This window comes from Podarcis raffonei, chromosome 8 (genome assembly GCF_027172205.1).
Source record: "Podarcis raffonei isolate rPodRaf1 chromosome 8, rPodRaf1.pri, whole genome shotgun sequence".
Classification (NCBI taxonomy): Eukaryota; Metazoa; Chordata; class Lepidosauria; order Squamata; family Lacertidae; genus Podarcis; species Podarcis raffonei.
The window spans coordinates 55783791-55806194 of record NC_070609.1 but is presented as its reverse complement, the minus strand read 5'-3'; the positions used below and the strand labels follow the sequence as shown (position 1 = coordinate 55806194).

Genomic DNA, 22404 nt, shown 5'->3' with positions numbered 1-22404 from the left:
GGTATGTGGGTGCAAGCCTGCACTGCAGCAAAAATTCATCCAAAGCAGCCCTAAGTGTCTCTTACTCTCTCCTGTTTCTAATCAGCAACCTGACCTAAGACTACTCACGGTGTCTACCCATTCACCCACCCCAAGCTAAAAAAGAAAAAAAGAGACTACAATTTCTCCTTGCCACATTCAAATTTTGTTCGTACTGGATGTGCACTTAGCTGCTCTTTTTAAAAACAAAATACTTAAGGCAACTACAACAGGAGATATTTTTCCCACTGCAGAGAACTATTAGACTCAACAGTTCATAAAAATATTAAATATACTACAAGATACTTGAGAGCAACAAGTAACTTTTCATATGTACTGAGCAGCAAGTCAAATGGTTTGACTACACACAGACCTTATTTGATCCTTTTAATATGATAAATGTGTAAGTCATCTCCTAAAAAAAGGAAAGAAAATAAATTCAGTCTAAAGCATCAGCTTCCATTTTATAGACTACAGACTTCTGAGCCAATGATGTTCCCTGAGGCAAAAAGCTGAACATACTGTCAAGGATGCTGCCTTGTGCCTTGAACCTATTAATATTATGCATGGGTGTCTGGAGAGGATATTTTATCCCACAACTTGAAGGTATGTATTGCACTCTCAAATCAAGTACTGTCAAACCCACCTCACAAGCAAGGTGCACCTGATAGTCCCATACAGGCAAGCAGAATAAGGACAAAAGACTATTTTTTGGGTAGCCAACATGGTGGACTTCAACTGTTATCAGGATTCCCATCAACCCCAACCAGCCTGGCCGATGGTGACAGGTGATGTTGCAGTCCAACAGCATCTGAAGGACACCATGTTGGCTGCCCCAGCCTATTATTCTGTACTACCTTGATTGGCAATCACACCAACCGTAAGGAAAACCACAGCATCAGAACTTCCTCACCAGTAACGCCTTAGCATAGTGGGCAGTGGAGACATCGTTTCCCCTCAAAGAAAGACTGCGGTGTACATATACTACACGGCTTAATTTCTTATGTGACCTAGATTTGATTTTCACACACACACACACACACACACACACACACACACAAACTAGAAAAAGACACTTTTAAAAGGTTAGCTCTTTAACATCCCTGCTGTTTTTGAACCTTTCTAAATCAACTTTGCCACCTTCTTTTAACCAATCACAGCTGCAAGTCATAGGATGGTCTTTGACTCTCAGAAGTAAAATTACACTGGAGTCAGAAGTTCCAGGGCAGGGGGATTAAAAAATCCATAAAAGCAGACATGCGGGAAGTTTGCTAATACCAGAGTATAAGAAGCAGTTTTTAAAAGCAAACTTCCACTGAAAGTCAACACAGTGCCAATGTAATACTTTGAAAGCATGGAATACCTTTCAGAAGAATTTTATGTGGGTGCACCCAATATGGAAGCATGACATCAGAATGAGTTATCCACACAACCTGCTCAGAGATGATCCTGCAAACAGCATCCAGTTCACAGAATAGACTGAGTGAGTTGTGTGGATGAAGGAAAACTCCGAAATGCTTCCAGCTATGGGAATTAGTCTAAACACCAACTTGTAGCTACAAAACATTTACACCAGCTTAATCTTCACCGTTTTCCAGCAGGCAACCATTAGCTACAAAGGGAACACTGAGCATTCTTGGTCCAGGGGAATACAATGGAGGAAACAGACAGCTAATGCGTTTTGCACACTCACTCAACACAATAAAATGTTTTGTTCTTGTTGTGATTTAACTTATACCAGGTCAAAATAAGCAAAACAAAAGCCTCAGTGCCAAGATTCAGGCCAGCATCCAGTGTATTACAGAGGTGAAGTGCCTTAATTGTACAACCTATACAATGCTGGAGAAAACACACATATTAATACAGTCCTCTCCCTTAGGCTTTGTGGTTCCCTGGATGAGGTCTATGCAGAAAATTCCACAAGGCAATTTTGAAACACATAAAACTTCACTCCATGTACACAACTCCTCTGAAAATGCAACCTAAACATTTTAATAGCTTCATTTAGACTTCTTTTATTTTTTTAGAAAAACCCTACACGCACACGCACACACACGCACTTCCTAGAGTGCAAAATGCTTATTAAGTACTTTAGCAACAGAACATTGCATTGTAAGGTTTTTTCCACCCCTTCTTTAAAATATGCACTTCTTTTGCCATAGACGTCTGCTTTCCACCCCCTTTGAAGCATCCATTGCCGGCAACAGATGCACGAGCAAGTGCGCCGACAGTCCTGCTGAATCTTCTTGGGCCACAGTCAAGTTGCTGGGAAGCTGCTTCCCTTCTTCCAGACAACAACTTTTCACTTGTACAAGCTCATGGTTGGGCTCTGATACATGCACATATAAGCGTCACAAAGTAGCCTTCGTGCACAGCCTTGAATTCTTCTCGAGTCCAGCGAATGCAATTCCTCAAGGGACATTTTCAGGTACTCGCCAACTTCTGGGCATGGAGTCACTTGAGGGATATTAAAGCCATTCTGTCCGCCTTTTGAGAGAAGAAGGAGAAGGAGAGGACAGATGGTTAATTCAAGGGGGTGGGGGGACACAATTCATTACCAACTATGCAGTCCTGAGACTGTAGCCTCCCATTGGTGTGCAATGGTAAGGAGCATGAGTTCCCCTTGATGCCAGTTAAATCTCCACCATGTCATTTTTTTTAAAAAAAGTTGTAAATCAGTTTGACATTCAATTATAAATCTATTTAAATGCCAATTCTCAACTTCAGGTCCCCACTCCGCATGACCAGGGAATGAAGGAATGAAGACAATGGATAGGACTGAATTGGGGTGGGCAACCTGTAGCCCTCCAAACGCTGACAGACTTACAACTCCCATTAACCCTGCCTACTGCTGACCAGGGATGACAGGCATTGAGAGTCCAACAATAGCTAGAGGGCCACAGCCACCCTATCTTAGGGCTAAAGAGAGAGAAGCAAGCTCAACATTTAAGCATGTGGAGGCACTGAGAGCAGGGAGCAGTGGCAACCCCAGATCAACACATTAGCAAGAGAAGATTGTGGCTATTTTTAAAAAAAATTCCCCTGTAAACAAATGCTTCTTCACTGGAAGGAAAGGTTGCCGGGTGAAGAGATGTACTGCATCCACTCAGGAGACATTCGTAGTATACAAACTGCCCTTCTGTGTACACTCCACCTATTATAACTCTCATTTTTCCAGTTACTGGGTTTTTTTAAAAAGAGTTTTATATCTGAAGGTAAGCTCTTATAAAGGGCACATATTTTGTGCATGTCTTATGCTGGACTCAAAGATCTGACATCCAATATCCATTCATTTATCACATTTTTACCCTACATTTCTTCCCAAAGGCTCAGGGTGGTTTATGTACTTTTGCCCTCTCTTGTCTCTTTCACAAGAGCCCTGTGAGGTAGGATTGGTAGGCAAGTGCCAGGTTCAAGGTCACCCACTGAGCTCCATGGCAGAGTGGGATTTGAAGGCGAGTCTCCCTAGCTCTAGTCTTGACACTCACTACTCTATTTCAAGCTTATTTTTACTATATTCTGGGTTGCTATTAACACTGCTCATTCATATTATTAAACAGAGAAGGTTCACTACGTTAAGTTTAATTCAATTTACACTAGTGGCCAAAATTGTGGAAACCTTTTGGAGAAAGTGTATTTCCGAGGTTACGGTTAAGGTTACTCAAAGCTACATGAACCCCAGAGAAAGGAAATGAGGCCAATTGAACAGACGTACCATCCCGATCAGCCATGCTGTCAAAGAAGAGCCAAGCAGAGTCTCCCTTGCCGTATTTAACGAAAGCCACATAGTGGCTTGTCTCTATACAAAGAACGGCAAATAACTCCATCTTCTGACAAGGTATGCAGCCGTGTCTCCAATCCCAGTCTGGTAGATCTTTAGGGAGAGACACTGGATTGAATTTATGACTCTGCCTTTTGGGATGAAGGTGAACCTGTAATTGACAAGGAGGGTTAGAATAAGTTTTTTGCAAGGTCATCTTCTGCCTTACTGTTTTTCAAAGGAAACCAAATCTCACAGTTCTCTGAGAAGGCACCCACTGCCCCTGGAGAGATTCCTGGCACTGAGCTCTGAGCAGACACCAGTCCCAAGACATTCTGAAAGAGTAACATACCTGAGTGTTGCAGGTTTTGCAAAACTGCTTGATCTTCCCAGCAGAAATGTCGGTATCCTCGTAGCATTCTCGGCATTCATACATTGCAAGTCCTCCACAGATACGGCACTGCCTAGGAGCTGTATTTAGCAAGATGAAACTATCAAAATTGTGTATGAACAGTGGAAGCAGCCATCCCTTCAAAGCTGTGTTAGTCAGCATGAACATGTTAAGACAAACATAGGCATGCCTTAATATAAACAGGGGGGAGGGGTGCTTTTTATAGCAAATCATGATTTTGTGTACAAAAATTGGGGTGAAAGACTTAACAGTTTGATATACTGTTGAAACCGAACAAGGCGACACTCCTACACTCCAACACTGGAGTGATTTGTCCAACACTGAAGCAAAAAGAAAAGCAACAGCCCTGTTTACAGCACATATATTTCACTCATGCACGTTTATAAAAGAAATGCATCAGTGAAATAAATCTCTACTCTGCAGACACAAGCCATAAAGAATTCCTTCAGTTTTAAATTCATGCAAAAAACACACCAACCCTCATGGTTGGTTGAGGGAAGGTGAACAAAATGGATAGAATGCTTCCATTCATAATTTTGATGAGAAAAAGAAAATACTTTTCCAAAGGGCTACACACAGAAATTAAGCTCAGTTCTTCTTCTATTTAACAATTAATAAGCTGATGGAGAAGAAGAAGAACCTGAAGGCCCTCAAAGTACCTCTGAAACTTAGCAGAATGGATAGGATGGGAGACCACCAGGGAACTCCATACACATCTAGAGTAAAGTACTTGTGACTTGCTAGATGTTGCTGGACTACCATTTCCTACAGACCCACTCAGGTGTTAAGATCAGCGGAGAGACCCTATTGGTCATTTGACCACTCCCAAAAGCTTGAAGGAGAGTTAGGTGACAGCCCAGGAAAAGGTATTATCGGTGGCTGCCCCTAAGTCATGGTACTTCCACCCCACAAATGTGCATCTGGCATCTTCATTATACAGCTTTTGGTGAATGCTGAATAAACACCACTTTATGCTGGCTTTCGACACTTGTTTTATTTCATAAACTTTATATACTGCTTGATTGTAGATTGATTCACATGGCTTATAGCACCACCAGTCTGTGCAGTAGCCAAACACCACCAAATACCAGAAGCAATAAAACTATTTCTAAATACTCTATGATCAGCCATAGTGTCATGAACAATATTTTATGCTCACTGTCTTCCAGTAGGTCTGTGATATTTAATTCCAGTGATGGAAAGATTTTGTTGAACATTTTGAAGTCCTTTCCAAATCGAGGCATCTGAATAATCAGACATGAGGGTGCCTAGCAAGAGCCAAGAAAAAAATGCAGCTGTTTTAGTGAAATTACATATCCAATGGGTAAAAATTTTATGAAAGCAAATAATATCCTCCAAACCTCTGCAAATTTCAAGTTGCTGTTGATAAAAGACCATTCCAGTAGCTGCTGAATTGTAGGAACTCCAACCTTCTCATTCTTGTCCATAAAAATCTGATAGAAGTAGCAGTCTTGAACCTTTTGACCAGCTGATCTAAGAAAAGAGAGTATTTTCAAAACAGATTTTGATAAAAAATGATAAGGCTAAATGATGAACAAAAGGACATTTAACTATTCTTTCATCCATTTGGACAAATGTCTTCTGTTACAAAAACTAAAAAATAACTTTGGGAAAGGAGTGGGAAAGATTAAGCATTTTGTAAGGCAATTAAAAAAAATATAGCTGGATCCAGATTATGTTAGTTGATCTCAAGTCCCATTGTTTTCAATTGGATTTAAGTCATGATTTGTCACATTGTGGGATCCAAGTCCAACTAATTTAGTCTTAATCCAACCTTCTTTTCCTACATGGGTGTTCAAGACAGTGTTTAAATCCTCTCAACAGATTACCACCGGTTTGTCAGCTATGATGTTCCAACTAAGAGATATACCTGTTGGATTACCTGGGTTTCAGTGTTTTTTGACAGCCCTTTCACTATTATGTATTAATTAAGACCATTCATAACAAAGCGAATACAGTAATGTTGACTCCCATAATTCTGAAATGAATGTTCAGCTATACAGATTGTAACCGCTGTTTAACAAGGGTCATTTGTACCCAAGCAGATGTACTGCTGAATCATATTTAATACTTAACAAGGGAGAGCCAGGGAAGGGAAAGTTTGCACGACTGTGAAGAAGGAATGGATATGAGAGCTGGTGGGGGCATCCCAAACACTCAATATGACAAGGATGAAACTAAAACTGCTTTATATTTACTAACTTGCCTGGTAGTCATAGCCAATCAGGAATTCAATGCAGGGGAAATTCAAGCTACTAGTTTATCAGGTGAGCAACTTTGTGTGCTTATTAGGCAGAGCTAAATTTTTGGACCAGTGTGAACATGTATGAAAAATTAGATTGTATGGCCATTCAATACAACACACAGACACCCCTCCCAAAATCATGGCAATTTTTGGAACAGAGGTGGTGGTGGGGGAAAATCCTCAATGTCATAAACAGTAGTACAAAATGTAAAGAGATGCACAACTAAAGGCCCATACACCAAAGACCACTAGTTACTAGATGCCTTTTTTTAAAAAAAAAAAACCTAGTCTGCTTTCAGTGATATGAGGGGCTAGTGGTGGGTTTTGTTATTTTTTTAATAGCAAACTGAATATGTAGGCTGTGATTTTAGGTGGGGTGTAGACAAGGCAGTCATGGAAATGCAGGGGGCTGCCAGAAGGAGGGGCAGAGTGCTTAGTCCTGCCCGCCACCCGGCATCCTGTAACCCACTTGCCTGTGTAAAGTTCCTTGTTGCCTATGATCACCAGACAAAGGATTAAGCTCAACTCAGTTTTCACAGCATTTCCACCATAAATCAATGTTTTGAATGCAGTCAGACTTATATAATTTTATACCTCTAAAAAGCAGGTTTGAATTCAACCAAACATTCTCTGAAAGCTCATGTTCCTGGAAGTCTGAAACTTCATTTTGAAACATGACTTAAGCAGAGGAATATTTTACCTTATTTTTAACAGTGGCTCTACTCTCAAAATATGATGAAACAAAATATTCAAGAATTCTTCAGGATCTGGGGGGGAAAAGAGTTGTATATCAAACAAAGACTAATATGTAAGACCCAAATAATTTTAAAATAAATGTTCACATAAAAAATCATTTTAACCAAACTGGCAAAGAGCAGGGAGCATATTTTATAAACGGTTGAATACAAAAGAATTTATAAAAACAGTTAAATAGTCAAGATTATCAAGACTCAATTTCTCCATTATCATTCTAAAAAAAAATACAAACTTAGCTGAAACTCTCCAATATTCTAATGACATTATTATGCGCATAAAAAAGAATATAGTACATTAACCTAGCTATATTAAGCATTAGCCACCTCATACCCAACATCACTCAGGAATTCTAAGCAGAAAAAACCCCAGCTGTTATGAAATCACTGGTTGAAATAAGTGCCATTTCGAAATATTCAAAATGGCACCCAATGGTATCCAAATGATTTCAGGAATTTTTGTTGCAATATCTTAAGATGTGTCCAAATGCATAGCTAACAAACAACTTTCCAAAACATGTAGTGGATTGTCTCTAAAATATGCTCTTAAAAAGCCATATAGCCAGAAATATAGTATAAGCACGGAATCAGAGCACAAGAGAGTTAAACTAAAACTTTGAGGGCGGAAACAGATTGGGTTGTATCCAATCAGGTCATTCCATAAGCACAAGGACTGCACAATGGAACCTCCCCCTCCTCTTCCCACATGCCCCCTGCACCAATCCCAAACCAGCTCTGGAGGACTGGGGAACCTCCAGAACAGATTGGAGGTAGGGTGAGACAGCAGGGAGGAGAGGAATGAGAAGTTCTGTTGAGCAAATGGAAATCCTTGCACTTTGTTGGATCCACCGCTTCCTGATCTTGGAGACTGTTCTAAAGCATAATAAATAAATAGAAGCATATTTACATAAACGTATCCGCTTGTTTTCTATAATAGCTCCTGGAAAAATACATTAATTTAGTCAGGAGCATCATGTTTCAAACTTTTCTGATCTAACTCTGAAATGGGTGGTATTTCAGATTTTTTGCTGATAAATAGTAATGTTCTGACAGTCACTAATAAATTTGGCACCAGCTCAGAACCATCTCTCTCAATATCACTCACAATTCAGAACTTTCAGTTTGTAACCGAAACACCCATCCCTATTCACTCCCTTTCCCTCACCAATGCTACAGAGTTTGGTAAAGGTCAAATAAAATTGCATTTTATTTTTGGTAATCCACTTTGGGATATACAATGAAAAGCAGTATATAAACTTCTTAAATAAAAAGAAATAAATCAAGTTACCTTTCTCTTCAGAGGTAAACCCTGAAGCTGCTTCCACTTTTTCCAGTATTTTCCTCAGCTTCATTATTTTTGTTGCACACACATATCCATATCTAGAATAAAAAGATGAAGAGTCTGAAGAGAGAGAGTAATGGTGAACCTCAAAGGGATATGGAGCTTTAAGGCACATGGGGATACACAGAACTGGCAGAATGGGTAACTATAAAACTTCCTTGTTTCACACATTAGTAGAGCAGAATGAGAACAAGCAACAAAGAAAATGCTAAGGTAACCTAATAATGGGCTCTCAGTTTCTGAGCCCCACATTTTGAAGAAGTATGTCGGTTTTCTGAATTGAGGGCAATGCAGCTATACTCAGAGCCAACTTGTTTCGAAGCCTCCATACATATTCTGAATATATGCAACATTCTTCCAACTGCTCTTCTAGGAATGAAAACAAAGGGCCCTTTCATTTTCTCATTGTACTCATCCCAGCAGAAATGATATTGAGTTCCACATCAGGAATGCCACACCTTGCTGACAAAAACCAGGGAGCTGGAACTATATAAAAAAGCAGTATGGGTTAAACAAGAAAAGAGTTGAAAGGGCTAGGTAGAAACTGGGGGGGGGGGGGTTGATTTAGCAAAGTCGTTTCCAAACTTTCTGCTTTCAAGGAATTCTGCCAAAGAAATACCTGCATGTTACATAGGATTCTGGATCATGCTCTAGGGTGCAGGCCACATATCTAAGCCTTCACCATCTGCCTGTATTTGCCAATAATACACTCGGCTCTTCACCTATCTATACATTGTACAGGGAAGACTAGAAATGGTAAGCAAGGAATACATTTTGAAAACTATTGAAAATTTTGAAACAATTCATTTGCCCGTACTTACATTCTGAGAGGATTGACTATCTCTGTCCGCAGAAGCTCTTGAGTTTCACTGTAATATTCTACATCATTTTTCTCTTTTGGTCTGAGCAAGACTGTGTCCAAAACAGAGCTGAATGCAAACAGGCTGAAAGAGGGGAGAAGCTAATTTCAATCTGGAAACACAGCAACAATAGAGGATACCCTAAAGCTGAGGTGCTTGTGAAGGGCATCTCACTCTTGCATTGCCACTATGGACTGCTGCTACTAACAGAAGAAACTAGAACTATTCCTTACTGCCAGCAAGAGGATCTGAGTTTTGGCAGGGAATTGTTCCAGTCTTGCCAAAAGCTGAGGCTACTATGCATACTACCTTACACTTTACAAAGGAAGTTTGAGCCACTTTGCATAGTATACAGAATGTGAACTCTACCATCAAATATTAAAAGGAGCAGCAAGTAGAATAAGGAGCAGACTAGAAGTAGGAAAGATGAAGTTAGCCAATTTTGATTGAAAGACATCAGAAGCATACCATCTCTCCCAGTTTCTCGAGGGGAAAATGCAAGCTTGCTGCCAGGGTGAGATTCAGCCAAAGCTGTCAAACAGCAGCCAGAAGTGCAATCCCACTCTCAATGATAGTCAATACGACTGTCATACAATGAAATGAGGGCCTTCAGAGAGGGTTTTTCCTTTATTTTTATGTTTATTTATTGACAGTTTTATGGCAGAGAACTCACAGTCATCTACTTCCTGGAGAGAACAGCTGGTTAAGGGGCTGGCTGCTACATCACAATTTTATGTGATCTAGCAAGCAGATGTGGCTCCGCTACCACCACTCTACATGAAAGTGGAGAGGAAGAACTCTAAACCCTACGGAAAGTTTTAAGCCAGTAGCACAGGGATGAGGAATCTGCAGCCCCCCGGATGCTGATGAACTCCCATCATCTGTGACCACTGGCCATAAGGACCAGGGCTGATGGGAGTTGTAGTCCAACAACCTCTGGAGGGCCACAGGTTCCCCATCCTTGCTGTAGAAGACAGTGAGACAATGACAGGGAAGGATCAGGTGCTCTCCAACTGGTAATGTAGATTGTCTGCTTTTTTGCCTGGCTGCTATTGCTACTCTCATGTTTGCTTGTTTTTTGTAAACATGTATTTTTGCGTTATTGAGACAGGTGTGTTTGCTGTGCCAAGGAAGCACAACAAATCAGAGTTAATTTTGCAATTTCTGGCTACTTCAGACTCCGCTGTAATGGCCATCTATCACAAAGAGCTAGGTATTCTGTAAGTGCAATATAAATACAGAGGCTGGTCGTGTTACATCCCATACTGTGGACAAGGCCACAGCAGAACCCCAGTAGTGTCACCTCATTTGATCCATTCACAACCTTCCCCATGGACCTTCACCTGCCACTACTTCCTCCTCCTCATCCACTCATCCAGCCATGCAAGAGGCAGTGAGGTGCTTCCCAGCCTCCCCAAAAGGAAATCTGACACAGCAGATCAAGATTAAAGCATCAGGAAATGGCTTCACTGAGAAAATCACCCACACTGAATTCCTCACCTTTCCAGGTCAAGCTACTTTCAGTGAACTCCATTCACTGCACAGCAAAGCACAATAGACGGCTAATGTCACTCTACTCAACTTTCATCTGAAATATTTGCGCTGTTTGTTGTGCACTCATGTCCTTTCCCCTCATCTAGGCGTTCAAAGGACAGCTCCTTACTTACCAGAACAAGGTGGAATCCAGATAGCAGGAGTTATAGTGACCCTGAATTCCTTTCTTCTTTCCAATCATTGTTTCTAGACCTTCTTTTTCCATTTTGGGGGGAGTGTTTTCTTCAACCACTTCACTTAGGTAACCCCCAAAAGCTTAAAGACAAAAGGTTGAGAGTAAGCAAGGGACTCGAACTCCTTCGTGGATCCAAGAGTTGCAGCAGCAAGGGAGAATGAAGTGGCAGTGTTTGTCCTTGGAGGAACTGAGAAGCAGATGGTGAGGCCTCAGGGGTTCTTTGACTGGTATGGCTTGCATAGAAGTAGCTACCTGCTCCTCCTCCACCACCTCACTCCCTTGGCTTTGGCGGTTTAATTTCTCCCACGTACACAACCAAGCCATATCTGATCATCCTGCCTCCCTTTGCATCTGGACGTTCCTGCAATTTTCTTGAGTGCCTCCCCCCGCCAGACTTTTTTGCCCTTGGATAGGGCGGGCTGTGCATCATGAAAATAACTTCTTCCAACACAGAACAAAGGTAACCTGCTAGCAATAACAAACCAACACTGAAGATGCTAGGGTGAAGTTATTGAGGACAGTTCATACATGTCAAAAAGCTCAAGTGTCCCAAGCCTGTAGTACTTTTCATCTTCAGTATCCATAAAAAACAAGGATCTAAAACCACAGAGGCCATCTTCGTGCTGATCCTTCCAAATGCTAGCTATAACTGACACTAATTTCAAATATACTGCAGATGCCTTAAGTGTAGGAAGCAACAGCATGAAAACTAGCATTTCTTTCACAGACTTTTCTTACTTAATAAAGTCTACTGGTTGCCAATTTGCTACTGAGCCCAGTGTTCAACACAGACATACAAAGCCCTACTTGACTTGGGTCCAAAATACCTGACAGAGCGCTTTTCCCCACATCAGCCTGCCCGGATGCTGGAGCTATTGTTACCGTCCTGGGCTCCTTCGGGATGAAGGGCAGGATGGGAATTTAGTAAACAATAAAACAATAATCTGCTTGTTCGAGAGTTTTTCATTTGTTACCCATTTGAAATAGGTTTTGTTTTGTTTTTAAAAAACCTTTTGAAGGTGGTAACTATAAATAAATTGATATGGAAATGTATTAAATTTATTCCTAATCGAGAGAGACTTAGTTTTACATGGCTAGATAGAAATAGGAAACAGAGGGAAAGAAAAGAGCAATACCTAAGGAGTTGCAGCGTTCAATCTGGTTGGACACAGGCTGCAATGAAGCAAATCTGGAATCTGGCCTGCAGCTCTTCAACTTAACGAAGAGAGCCTTCTTGGGTGCACAGGTAAAGTATCGAGTTCCTTTAAATGTTCCATCAGTACAGCCTGCACATTCGTCTTCCTGGAAAAGGCAAACAGGCAGACTTACCTGCCTTAATGGAAAAACTAACACATGCAGCACCTTGGAAGCTATTCCTTAATATCATATTTGAAGCACCTAATAGTTTTTTAGCTATGAAGCCATGATCTGGGTGCAATCCTGTAAGCATCCTCCTGTCTCCCCAAGAGCCTCTGCCGACAAACGGCCAAAACAAATGGCAGTCAAGCAACAGCAGTGTTTGACAAGGTTGCACTGTGTGTGCCAAGTCTGCCATATCAGCTCTAAAGGGTTGACCTGATTAAGCCACAGCAACATCATGCTAAAAGCCACATTAAGCAATGCCATCTTCTCTGAAAATTCTATTTACAATTGTAAAACTATTTTGGTGGGGAAAACCTAAGTCAATGGAGAAAGAGACCACCTATCTAAACACTCAAAACTCATGGACAGCTCAACATAGAACTGAAAATGCAAATTTAATAAGGCATTTGGAGAGAGCAAATCCAAGTGCTTTGCGTACCTTTTGAATAGATAGCTCAAAACTTTCATTTTTAGTCTGCTAGCCCATTGTAGGTGATGGGGGAAAATGAAAATATGAGTGCATTCTATTTTTCACCACCCCAATTTTTCCCCAAGTGTGATGATGGATTGTTCTGCTTGCCTCCCAGAAAACACATCAGCCCACAGCAAGTTCCATGGGGAATTACTGTATGCAAAGGTACCAACATTTGTTTAGCCATGCGGGAGTTGAGCATGCATGCTATTAATTCTTATTAAAAATGATTTTAAGGATGCTGTGCAGTGCAATCTCTCTCTAATGTCAACATCAATTCATTATGCCCAAAAGTTTTTTTGCCACTTGCTAAGAAAATAGCTTACTAGCTAATACAGCAATACATATACAAGCAACAGGTTTCAACACCAGTTTACATTTCCTGTTGTAATTTGCTTCTTTACAGGGAGAAAGCAGATACTGAGTACATGTAAACTACGATAATTAAACAAGTTTTACATTGCGAGTGTATCCAGCATCTAAAATACTATCATCCTGCTGGTATTTAGTGGCTTTCAAACAGTTTCAGGAAGGAGAAGGTCCAATAATGGCAGAGAGGCTTCTCTGGAAAACAGCTTGCTTATATTCCCCAGCAATATAAAGCTACAGAGGGGACTTGGCAAGTGTGCCTTATAACATGCCCAGCTGATGCAGGATGGCAGCAAGGCCCAACAGATCTCACCAGTACCCTGCACACACACTTCTTGAATGCCTTTTCCCAGAAGCTTCTGCAGCATGCAAGGGGTTCAATGTTGATGTGGAAAGGGATCCCTCAAGTAGAAAAGTTTTTAAAATGCAGTTCTTTAACCTAGAATTCCTGGCAGAAAGCACTTCCTTTGAGACTGTCTTGCCACATGAACAGAAAAGGTCAGACAACTCCAGGTTCAAGGCCATTAAACAAGGCAAGAATCTCAGCTTTTCAAATAGTCATGGAATCACTGAGTGTATGTACACACATACACACTGGATCCATACTATTCCAGCTGCTCATTCACCTCTTTATCACTGCAACTGACCTGGATACAGTATCTCCATGCTACTCTTTCCAGTCAAAGCCAAAGGGGCAGCACGGAAAGGAGAGGTGCAATTCTGCCACTTTTCTGCTTGCCTGGAAACACAATTGTTACTTACCTCTGTCAAGGAAGGCAAGAGGTAAACTGAACATCTATTTGAAGAGGTAAGTGGGGCAAGGTAAATCTGTGCTGTGAACCACGCTACAACTTTTCACACTGCTAAGAATCAGATTCTACTGACGCCACAAGTTTGAACTACAAAGTTCAGCAGAACAAGAGCCCTCTGCAGGTGTGGTCTCCCTGCTCACGCAATTACCAACCTTTTTAAGGAGAGTGCTTCTGTGTCCCACCCCACTCTGCCAACAGCCCCCAAGCCTCTGCAGGAGGGAGATGTTTCTATTCATGAGGGCTCCACATGCAGTTTAGAACTATGATCTGGAGGACTGTGGAAGTGGTGACTGCGATACAGAGTCGGCAGGGACAAGAAGCAAGCCCTGCTCTCCCAATCGCTATGTGATGGTAACTGTGCAGAGGGGAGAACACCTGAATAGGGCTCAGGTGTTTCTTAAAAGAAAAGAAAAAGTAGCTGGACATAAAATGGGCAGGAGTGGCAAACTTTTGAAACGAACGTTATTTACCAGTTCAAGCCCCGCTAGCACTTCGTTGACTCCCGGAGGCTGCCCAATCCAACGGATTACTCCGTAGAAAGGTGGGTTCTCTTTTACTTCCGCCAAGGAACCTGCTTCTAGCCCATGCATGTTGATGGGCGCTACCATCGGCGGTGTGCTCTCCTGGGTGGCCCCTGCGTTCCCCTCTCCAATAACCGACTGTACAGATAAAGAGAGCGGACTGTGTCCAATAGCATTGCTGCCGCTGGACATCTTAGTCAGACTGAAAGGCAGGGAATGGAATCTGTTTTCGGCAGATAAAGTGTTCGTTGGGGGAGGCTGCAGCGGCGGCGAAGAGTGCCCAAACCCAGTAGAGGAGTCGTTAAGGGACTTTGCAGAATCTTCAGCAACTGTTGAATTGTTTTTAGAAAAACAGTAAATAAGCATATGAATTAGAATAATATTTACTAAGTGTCTGAACTAATGCTGTGTGCTTTCTACACAAAAGGAGTAAAATATGCATGGCATCTCTCTCTTGCACTAGATTCTATTCTGAAAGAATGACCTACTTATATTTAAAACAGCATACTCTGGCAATTGCTCAGAAAAAGCCAAGCGAGATGAGGTAACAAGGGACAGGCATTTTCCCCATCATTTTTCCAAGGGAGGGATGGGGGAGAGAACGAAGAGACTCAGGCTACAATCCTATACACACATTTATGGGAGTAAGCCCCATTGGACATAATGAGACCTACTTTCAAGTGAATATCTATGCTCTTACTCTGACAGAAATCTTCAGAGGAAGCAGAAAGATCAGAAGGACATCAGATTTTTCTTTAATTTGCCAGTCAACAAAACTGATGAACGTTTAGCTGCAATGTAAGGATGTTACTTTAATTATAACTAAAGGAGTGGTTTTTCTACTAAATTCTATGAAACTGGTGTTCTTGCTACCAGTCTTCTGCGTTGATCCCAACCTGCACTGAATGTTTATGTTTGTTGGGGTTCTTGCATGCTTTCAGTTCATGCAGGCATCAGAAGTACCATACAAGTTTGGCCTTTGCTCTGTACGAACTGTACGTACACCCTATAAAGCTTTCCTCCAGTTTCCTCTCCAGTGCACAGGGTTCCTATGGCAGATGGGTTCTTCAGGAGACAAGCTGGCACGGAAAGGGTTCCCTGAACGTAGAAAGTGTGGAGACCACTGTTCTGTATTCTTCAAAATGTAACTTCCAGGGTGCATTCTGCATTTGTGTTGGCAGTTTATTATTATTAAAGAAGACTATTGGGCAACTCATTAACTACAATCCCATATGCGGAGAGATGGAAAACAATGCATTTGTACTAGATTTACACTGGTTACACACTACTAGCTTAACTGTTGTGGCTTAAAACATTAGGAATTGTAATTCAGCACAGCTAACAAGAATTCACTTAGAAAATACTGTTCTCTTTCCTCCATCCCCAAATTACAATTCCCAAAGTTCCCTGGGGAGAAGCAAACCTAGCATGTGTGCAGTGTAAATGTTATCAGAAAAAGAAAATGAAGGAACTGGGGAAAACATATACAACAGAAAGATTTAAACTGAATTTCATGATGCATGTTGACTTAGCTGGGTCCTGTGTCTGAAAAAAACTGAATGCCGCCTCTCTGTAATGGAAAAGTCTATAATTCAAAAATGTAAGTTTGCACCCCAACCTAATTCTAGCAAAGGCAGGACCTGTCAACTCAGAGGTTCCAAATAATAAAGTCACCAACACTACCTGAAGATATGTAAATAAATCATGAGTCAATGCTCAGCATATGAGATCACAAGCTGAGATAGTGGTAAGTTACTATTTATAAGCATCTTGCATCCTGTGCCTACAGTCCAGCTGGTCTAATAAGAAGGCTAGGCTCAAATGTGCACAGAATGTAGCCTAAGGAATTATCTATTATGGCTGAAAAGCTCAAGTTACTATGTGAGATGTGCCAAGTAAAATGCCTTGAGTTATTCAATAAACTTAGGCCAGGATCCAAAGAAGAAGGAAAACTAACACTGTGAGCCCACTCATTTTTCTCAGAGCCCCCAACCATAGCAAACTGCTTCAGAAAAAGAGGGCAATTTTCAAAAGCAGTTTGTATAGGGGTCAGCTGTGCAAATGAGACAGTAAAATAAATTCCCCTGGGCTAGCACCAAGCTCCTCATGTGAGCTTAAGTAGCTCTTTGGATTCTGGCCACTACACAGGATAATAATACACATCTCAACTGAAGTAAGCCCTTTAAAAAGTCTTTTGTTAGGGAGTACACACAAAATGTGGCCAGAATAATCTGAAGGCAGTATATTTAATCATCATATAATTTGTTATTATGCCTGTGATCAAACTTAATGTCTAGTCTCTCATTACCTTCATCAATACACCATGTGTTTTTTGATTTCATCTGTGGTTGGGAATCTACTGAAGAGCCATTTAAAGTGTAGAAAATTTCTGATCTGTTTCTATTTCCAGGGTCTGAGAGTGCACCTAAGACACAAACCATGTCATAAAGGAGACAAAGGGGAGGAAAAAAACATAAAAAATGCTGCATTATGGAAAAAAACAAGCCTTACAGTCCTTTAAACCAAGTCTTCCTGCTAAGCTTATTAAGAGTAGGGTCTGTAAAAATGTCATTACCAGAGTCTAACTTGTACAACTTTAAGAAAGAAACCTGCCAATCATCTGGTCCAATCTCTGCAACAAAGGTATAACCCCCTTGGCACCCATATTGTTAATGTTGTCAGCTTGCATTTTCAAGCTACACAGAGAGAACCTTTCAAGTTGCAGACAATTAACTGTACCTCTTTAACCTCCTCCATCTCCTATTCAGTGGAACTCTGTTCCCTTTATTACTTGCAGGAACAATTCAAAAATATGGAGCTTTCACTTCAGAATGTTTACTTCCAAAGGAACGTACATGGAGTATTTAATTGGCCACTTTAGGTTAGAATTACTTGACCTTTCTGCTCTTAGAGAAGTAGCTGTCTTTAAGATGCTACAAGGTTTTGTGGGTTTTTTTGCTGCAATGGGATGAACACATTATGTTGATTCCTCCATAAGGTTCACACATTTGATGAAATGGACTCTAGCCCACATAAGTTCCTGCCATAATACATTTGTTAGCCTTTAACAGGCTGCAAATTGCAGTAATAACCACTTTTAATGCTTTCCAGAGCAATGGAACAAAGTGCTTTATCTGTTTATTATCTTTATTTGTTAAATTAATATTTCACCTTTCCATCAAAAGATGCTGAAGGTGACTAACAAGAAAAAATACAAAGCTTAAAAACATCCCTTAAAACCAACACACACAACAGCCAGTTGCCCAAACTGCAACTTTTACCTTGGCTATAACAGTCAACTTATGAGGCTAAATGTTATGTCTGAATAAAAGTGTATTTGCTTCCCAGCAGAAGGTCATCAGAGAAGGGCTAGTCAGGCCTTCCTTGGCAAAGAATTCCAGAGTCTAGAAGCAATCACCAAGGTAGCACTCTCTTGAGTTACCAACAGACGTGCTTAAGATGTTGGTAAGACAGGAAGAGGGACCTCTACCAAAGATCTAAAAAAAAACCCAGGCATGCTTGAATAGGAAAATACGGTCTTTCAGGTATCTGGTCCCCAAGTCAAGTAGGGCTTTATATGTAGCAACGAGCACTGTGTATTGTGACCAGAAAACAGTCAAGTAACCAGCAAAATTGTTGTAGTATGGGAATTACATGCTCCCTATACCCAGCCCTGGTCAACAGGCTGAGCTGCAGCATTCTGAATCAGCTGATTTCTGAACACTCTTTAAAGGCAGTCACAGGTAGTGTGTTACAGTAATACAAACAATATGTAACTAAGGCATATGTCACTGTGGTCAGAGCCGACTGAAACCAAGCAAAAAATTCTACTTCCATAGCCATGTGTAGGCTATTCGTGCACTCAGTCTGGGGGAAGAGAAATCCCTCCCACAGTTTTACAAAACAAGTGCAAGACAGGAAAATCCTCAGAAATGTTTCACAAGATGTACAATCTAACCTCCTTTGTATGCTAACTATGCAAGCAAATGTAGTATCTTGTTACACATTCCACTTATTGGGGAGCCACTGTTCTACAAAACATGGGGGATCAGTTCTGTGGAAACCCACCTCTGAACCCACAACTCCAAGGGACTGCATGTCACAATTCTCATGTACAAGGACAGTAGAAATACCTGGCACTTTGCTAAATAGTAGTTGAGTAAAAGTACCTGTAGACTTTGGCTTACTATGATTGAATCCTTTGTCACAGCCACTTCTAGATGTAAAGGCAAGTTTGGGAGGTCTCCTGTCTTGAGACACAGCCTCTAAAATAGAGTAGAAGGTTAAGATATCTTACACCACCACACAGTACATAGTATAGATAGCATTAGCTTTAAAGCACCAGTTTAGTGCAAAATAGACGCACCTTTAGGATATAAAGCAAGTCACAGTAATACTTGTGAAATCCAGAATTTCTTTCAGATAGTCACTTGGACAAAACTAATCAGTTTCAGGAACACTCACATAAGTAGAAACCATAATATGGAAGGCAGCCTCCCTTGAGACCCATACAAAACTGTTAAATAAGGATGACTATAGCTATTAATATATACTTTTAAAAACACAATGGGACATCTAGCCTAGCCTTTTTTTTTCTTCCAAAATCTCAGGGCATAGCTCTGTTTTACTGACACTGAAGCAAAAAAGCTGGATTTGCTCTCACAGAAGTTTTAGAATATGTTTCCTCCCACACTGCACCAATCAATTATGGTGAACCTTGTAAAATGCTGTATTGAGAAATAACGCAGCCAAAGAAAAATTCCAAAGTGATCACTGGCTTCATGTTATGGTAAGTTTATTTGCTTCATATGTGGTTTGGAAGAAGCAAATACTTATCAAACTTAAAAAAAGATAAAAAGCCCCCATCACTGAAACTTTTTTTAAAAAAATATTTTTGCTGGAGATGTGATTGAACAGCTGCAGCAACAACAATAAGAAAAAGACTGAGGAGAAGAAAGCTAGGCATGCATAAAAAAAGCAGTAATTCAAATAGAAAATATTGTGCTTTTTGCTAAATTAGACTCCTCACCAAAATAGTATGGTTATCATACCCACAGAAGATTGCCATTTACTCTGCATAACATCTGAGGATTTTTAACCATGCCATGTATTCACTAAAGAGTTCAAATGAAATGTGTCTTCATGTTTCATAATCGGAATATAGCTGTTCAATTGCATTTTAACCAAGTTGCCCCTGGGGAATAACTCTATTAAAACACTTCAGTTACTTTCACTGGAGCTCATCTCTAGCCAGACAGTGAAGAAAGCATCTTTTCGAAAGACTGATCCTTCAAGAAAAAATGTCCTAGTAGGTTTCTTTAAGAAAGAAGTAGCAGGAGCAAAGCACTGCCTCAAGTTTGTACAATATGACAATTATGCTTAAAATGGCAATCTGTCTATAGCATCTTCCTTACAATTAAAAGCCCTATTTCATTTTTTTAAAACCACTTTGAAGAGTGTGCTGTTTCCAAGTTAATATTTGCTCTCATGTTCTCTAAAGTTCATGTACTGTACATCACAGATCCTGCTGCATCCTATCACTTGAGTAATACATTGCAGTGACCCATCCATCTCAGTTAACTCAAAGCGGTATTAGCTCAAATGTAACAGCATTAGTTGCACCTGGAACTTCCTGCTGCAGGAAAGAAACTCTCCTCGGACAGCAGCCTGGCCTCCCTTTTAAATTCCAATTCCAGTTCCCCTTTCCCTGGTGAAACTCTAGATTTCTGACACCATCATCTCACAAGACTGCTGTACAAAATTCTAGCCGCCCCGGCAGCCTAGCCATAACTTTTTCTGTTTAGTGCAAGGGTCAAAACAAGGTCTGTCCAACAAACTAGCATTATGCTTATTCCTCCCTGTGGTTCAACTTAGTAGAGCCTGACTGGGCAAACCACCAAATCTCTCCCTGTTCAGGGAGGGCATTTGTTAACCCTGCCACACAGCCAAAAAGCCAAGCAGCAAAAGCTTCCATATTGTAGCCCTATATGCAGCATAGAAGTGACCATGCAGCAAGAGCTTCTGAACAGAAAATGCAGCACTCTAATAACAGGGAAGAAAGAACAGATTGCCTGTGGCTCCAAGCACTGCTCACAAGTGCCAATTCTTTTGTCGGAGCATATGTGGGCATCGCTGGAACATATTCCTTTGAAGAAAGTGTAAGAAAACAATCCAGTGCACAGTGCCCTTCTGATTAAGCAAATATTACTGCATGAAAAATGCAGAACCACCTGGAAAGGCATTTATGTGCTATTTTTCACTATCTATGTATGGCCTTTAAAATACTGACTGGGAGACAAGTAATTATGTAGACTCAGTTATTAGCGGCAAATAAGAACAGTTTTGCCTTTCCCCTACCACATACAATACAGTGGACGCTCGGGTTGCGAATGTGATCCGTGCGGGATGCACGTTCGCAACCCACATCTGCACGCAGGCTGCGATTCGGCACTTCTGCGCATAGTGCGATTTAGTGCTTCTGCGCATGCGCAACCGCTAAAACCCGGAAGTAACCCATTCTGGTACTTCCGGGTTTTGGTGGTCCGTAACCCAAAAAAACGCAACCTGAAGCAGCTGTAACCCGAGGTATGACTGTACTACAATACAGCAGTAAAATTCATCAACTGAGAAAACCCAGTGCCACATTGCAGTGACCATAAGCCTTCAACCTTCAAATTCTAACACCAGGAAAGGGCCAAGGAACCACCAATACCAAAATACAGCACTATGTTACTATGGCACATCATAGTGAGAGGGAAAGAAGGGAGATGTCTATACAGAAGCATGTAGGAGTCACAGGAGCATATCCAGAAATAAAGCAAGCCAAGGCCGCAAAGCAATAATATAACCCATCAATGGTTTAGTGGAATCCCCACCCCACTCCCATATATGTTTAAGACTAAAGCAAAATGATTGAATCCTGAGCAACATTAAAACTATGATTAGACACAAGGATGTATGCTAAGAACTGGGGTTTGCTCACTTTTCTTTTTTATAGACAAAATATACAAATTGTACCTGGGATAACATCATTGATATGCAAGAGAAGTGTGCTTTCAACACTTGCAAAACTGCAGAGCTGTTGTCCATTGTATCTTCCATCCCAATTTCCAATTGGATTATCCTAAAAATCGTTTTAAAACACCATTACACGTTGCCGAAGTGAAGATACTCAAGAAACCATCTACATGGTTCAATTAAAGTTCTTGGCTACATGCAGCCCAGACAGGAAGCACGAGCTTTCACAAGAAATGCAAACACTTGCTCTGCAACAACATTTCAAGTGTCACACTTGTAGTGTTGTCATTTCGTCTTCCACATTTAGAGAAACAGATTGCATTCTGCAATGTTGTTTGGTTACAAATGTACCACAGACACTAATACACTGATGATGGCAACATTGAAACAAAAGCAAAAAAACACTCCTCCCAAGTGGTGGGAGAAAAGCCAAGCAAAGTTTGTCAGCAGCACAGAAGTTCCACAACTGAAGCCAGAAGTTTCACAACGGAAGCCATTCACAACAGGTACATAAATGGCTTTCATGCCTGAAGGATATATTTCATCTCTCTGGCATTAAGAGGCAGCTTCCAGCACTGGGAAGACTTGCCTACCTCCTTAAAGAGCAAGGGTGAACAAGTACATTAAGGTGCATTTTTTTCATGTTGAATGCCTACTAATATTCTAAGGGTGTAATAGTTCAGTTTCATTCTCTTTATTTCAAGCCTCAGTA

At 40.9% G+C, this 22404-nt stretch overlaps 1 protein-coding gene across 6 annotated transcripts in view; it reads right to left on the bottom strand.

Moving 5' to 3' along the window:
- Positions 1–1790: 1790 nt before the first annotated feature.
- The window catches only part of CYLD (CYLD lysine 63 deubiquitinase), a 28189-nt gene continuing 7575 nt past the window's right edge, over positions 1791–22404 (bottom strand). For 4 of the 6 annotated variants that reach the window (XM_053400142.1, XM_053400146.1, XM_053400144.1 and 1 more), the window contains exons 4-17: positions 21693–21798; positions 18845–18940; positions 16984–17100; positions 14625–15004; positions 12276–12441; positions 11078–11219; positions 9372–9494; positions 8497–8588; positions 7157–7223; positions 5552–5684; positions 5350–5458; positions 4131–4249; positions 3734–3950; positions 1791–2505 (exon numbers count right to left, since the gene is read on the bottom strand). In XM_053400142.1, the coding sequence (XP_053256117.1) occupies positions 2321–2505; positions 3734–3950; positions 4131–4249; positions 5350–5458; positions 5552–5684; positions 7157–7223; positions 8497–8588; positions 9372–9494; positions 11078–11219; positions 12276–12441; positions 14625–15004; positions 16984–17100; positions 18845–18940; positions 21693–21798 (2052 nt within the window). In that variant the 3' untranslated portion in view covers positions 1791–2320. The remainder of the gene's footprint in view (positions 2506–3733; positions 3951–4130; positions 4250–5349; positions 5459–5551; positions 5685–7156; positions 7224–8496; positions 8589–9371; positions 9495–11077; positions 11220–12275; positions 12442–14624; positions 15005–16983; positions 17101–18844; positions 18941–21692; positions 21799–22404) is intronic. The other 2 variants (XM_053400145.1, XM_053400147.1) reach the window with 2 other exon arrangements.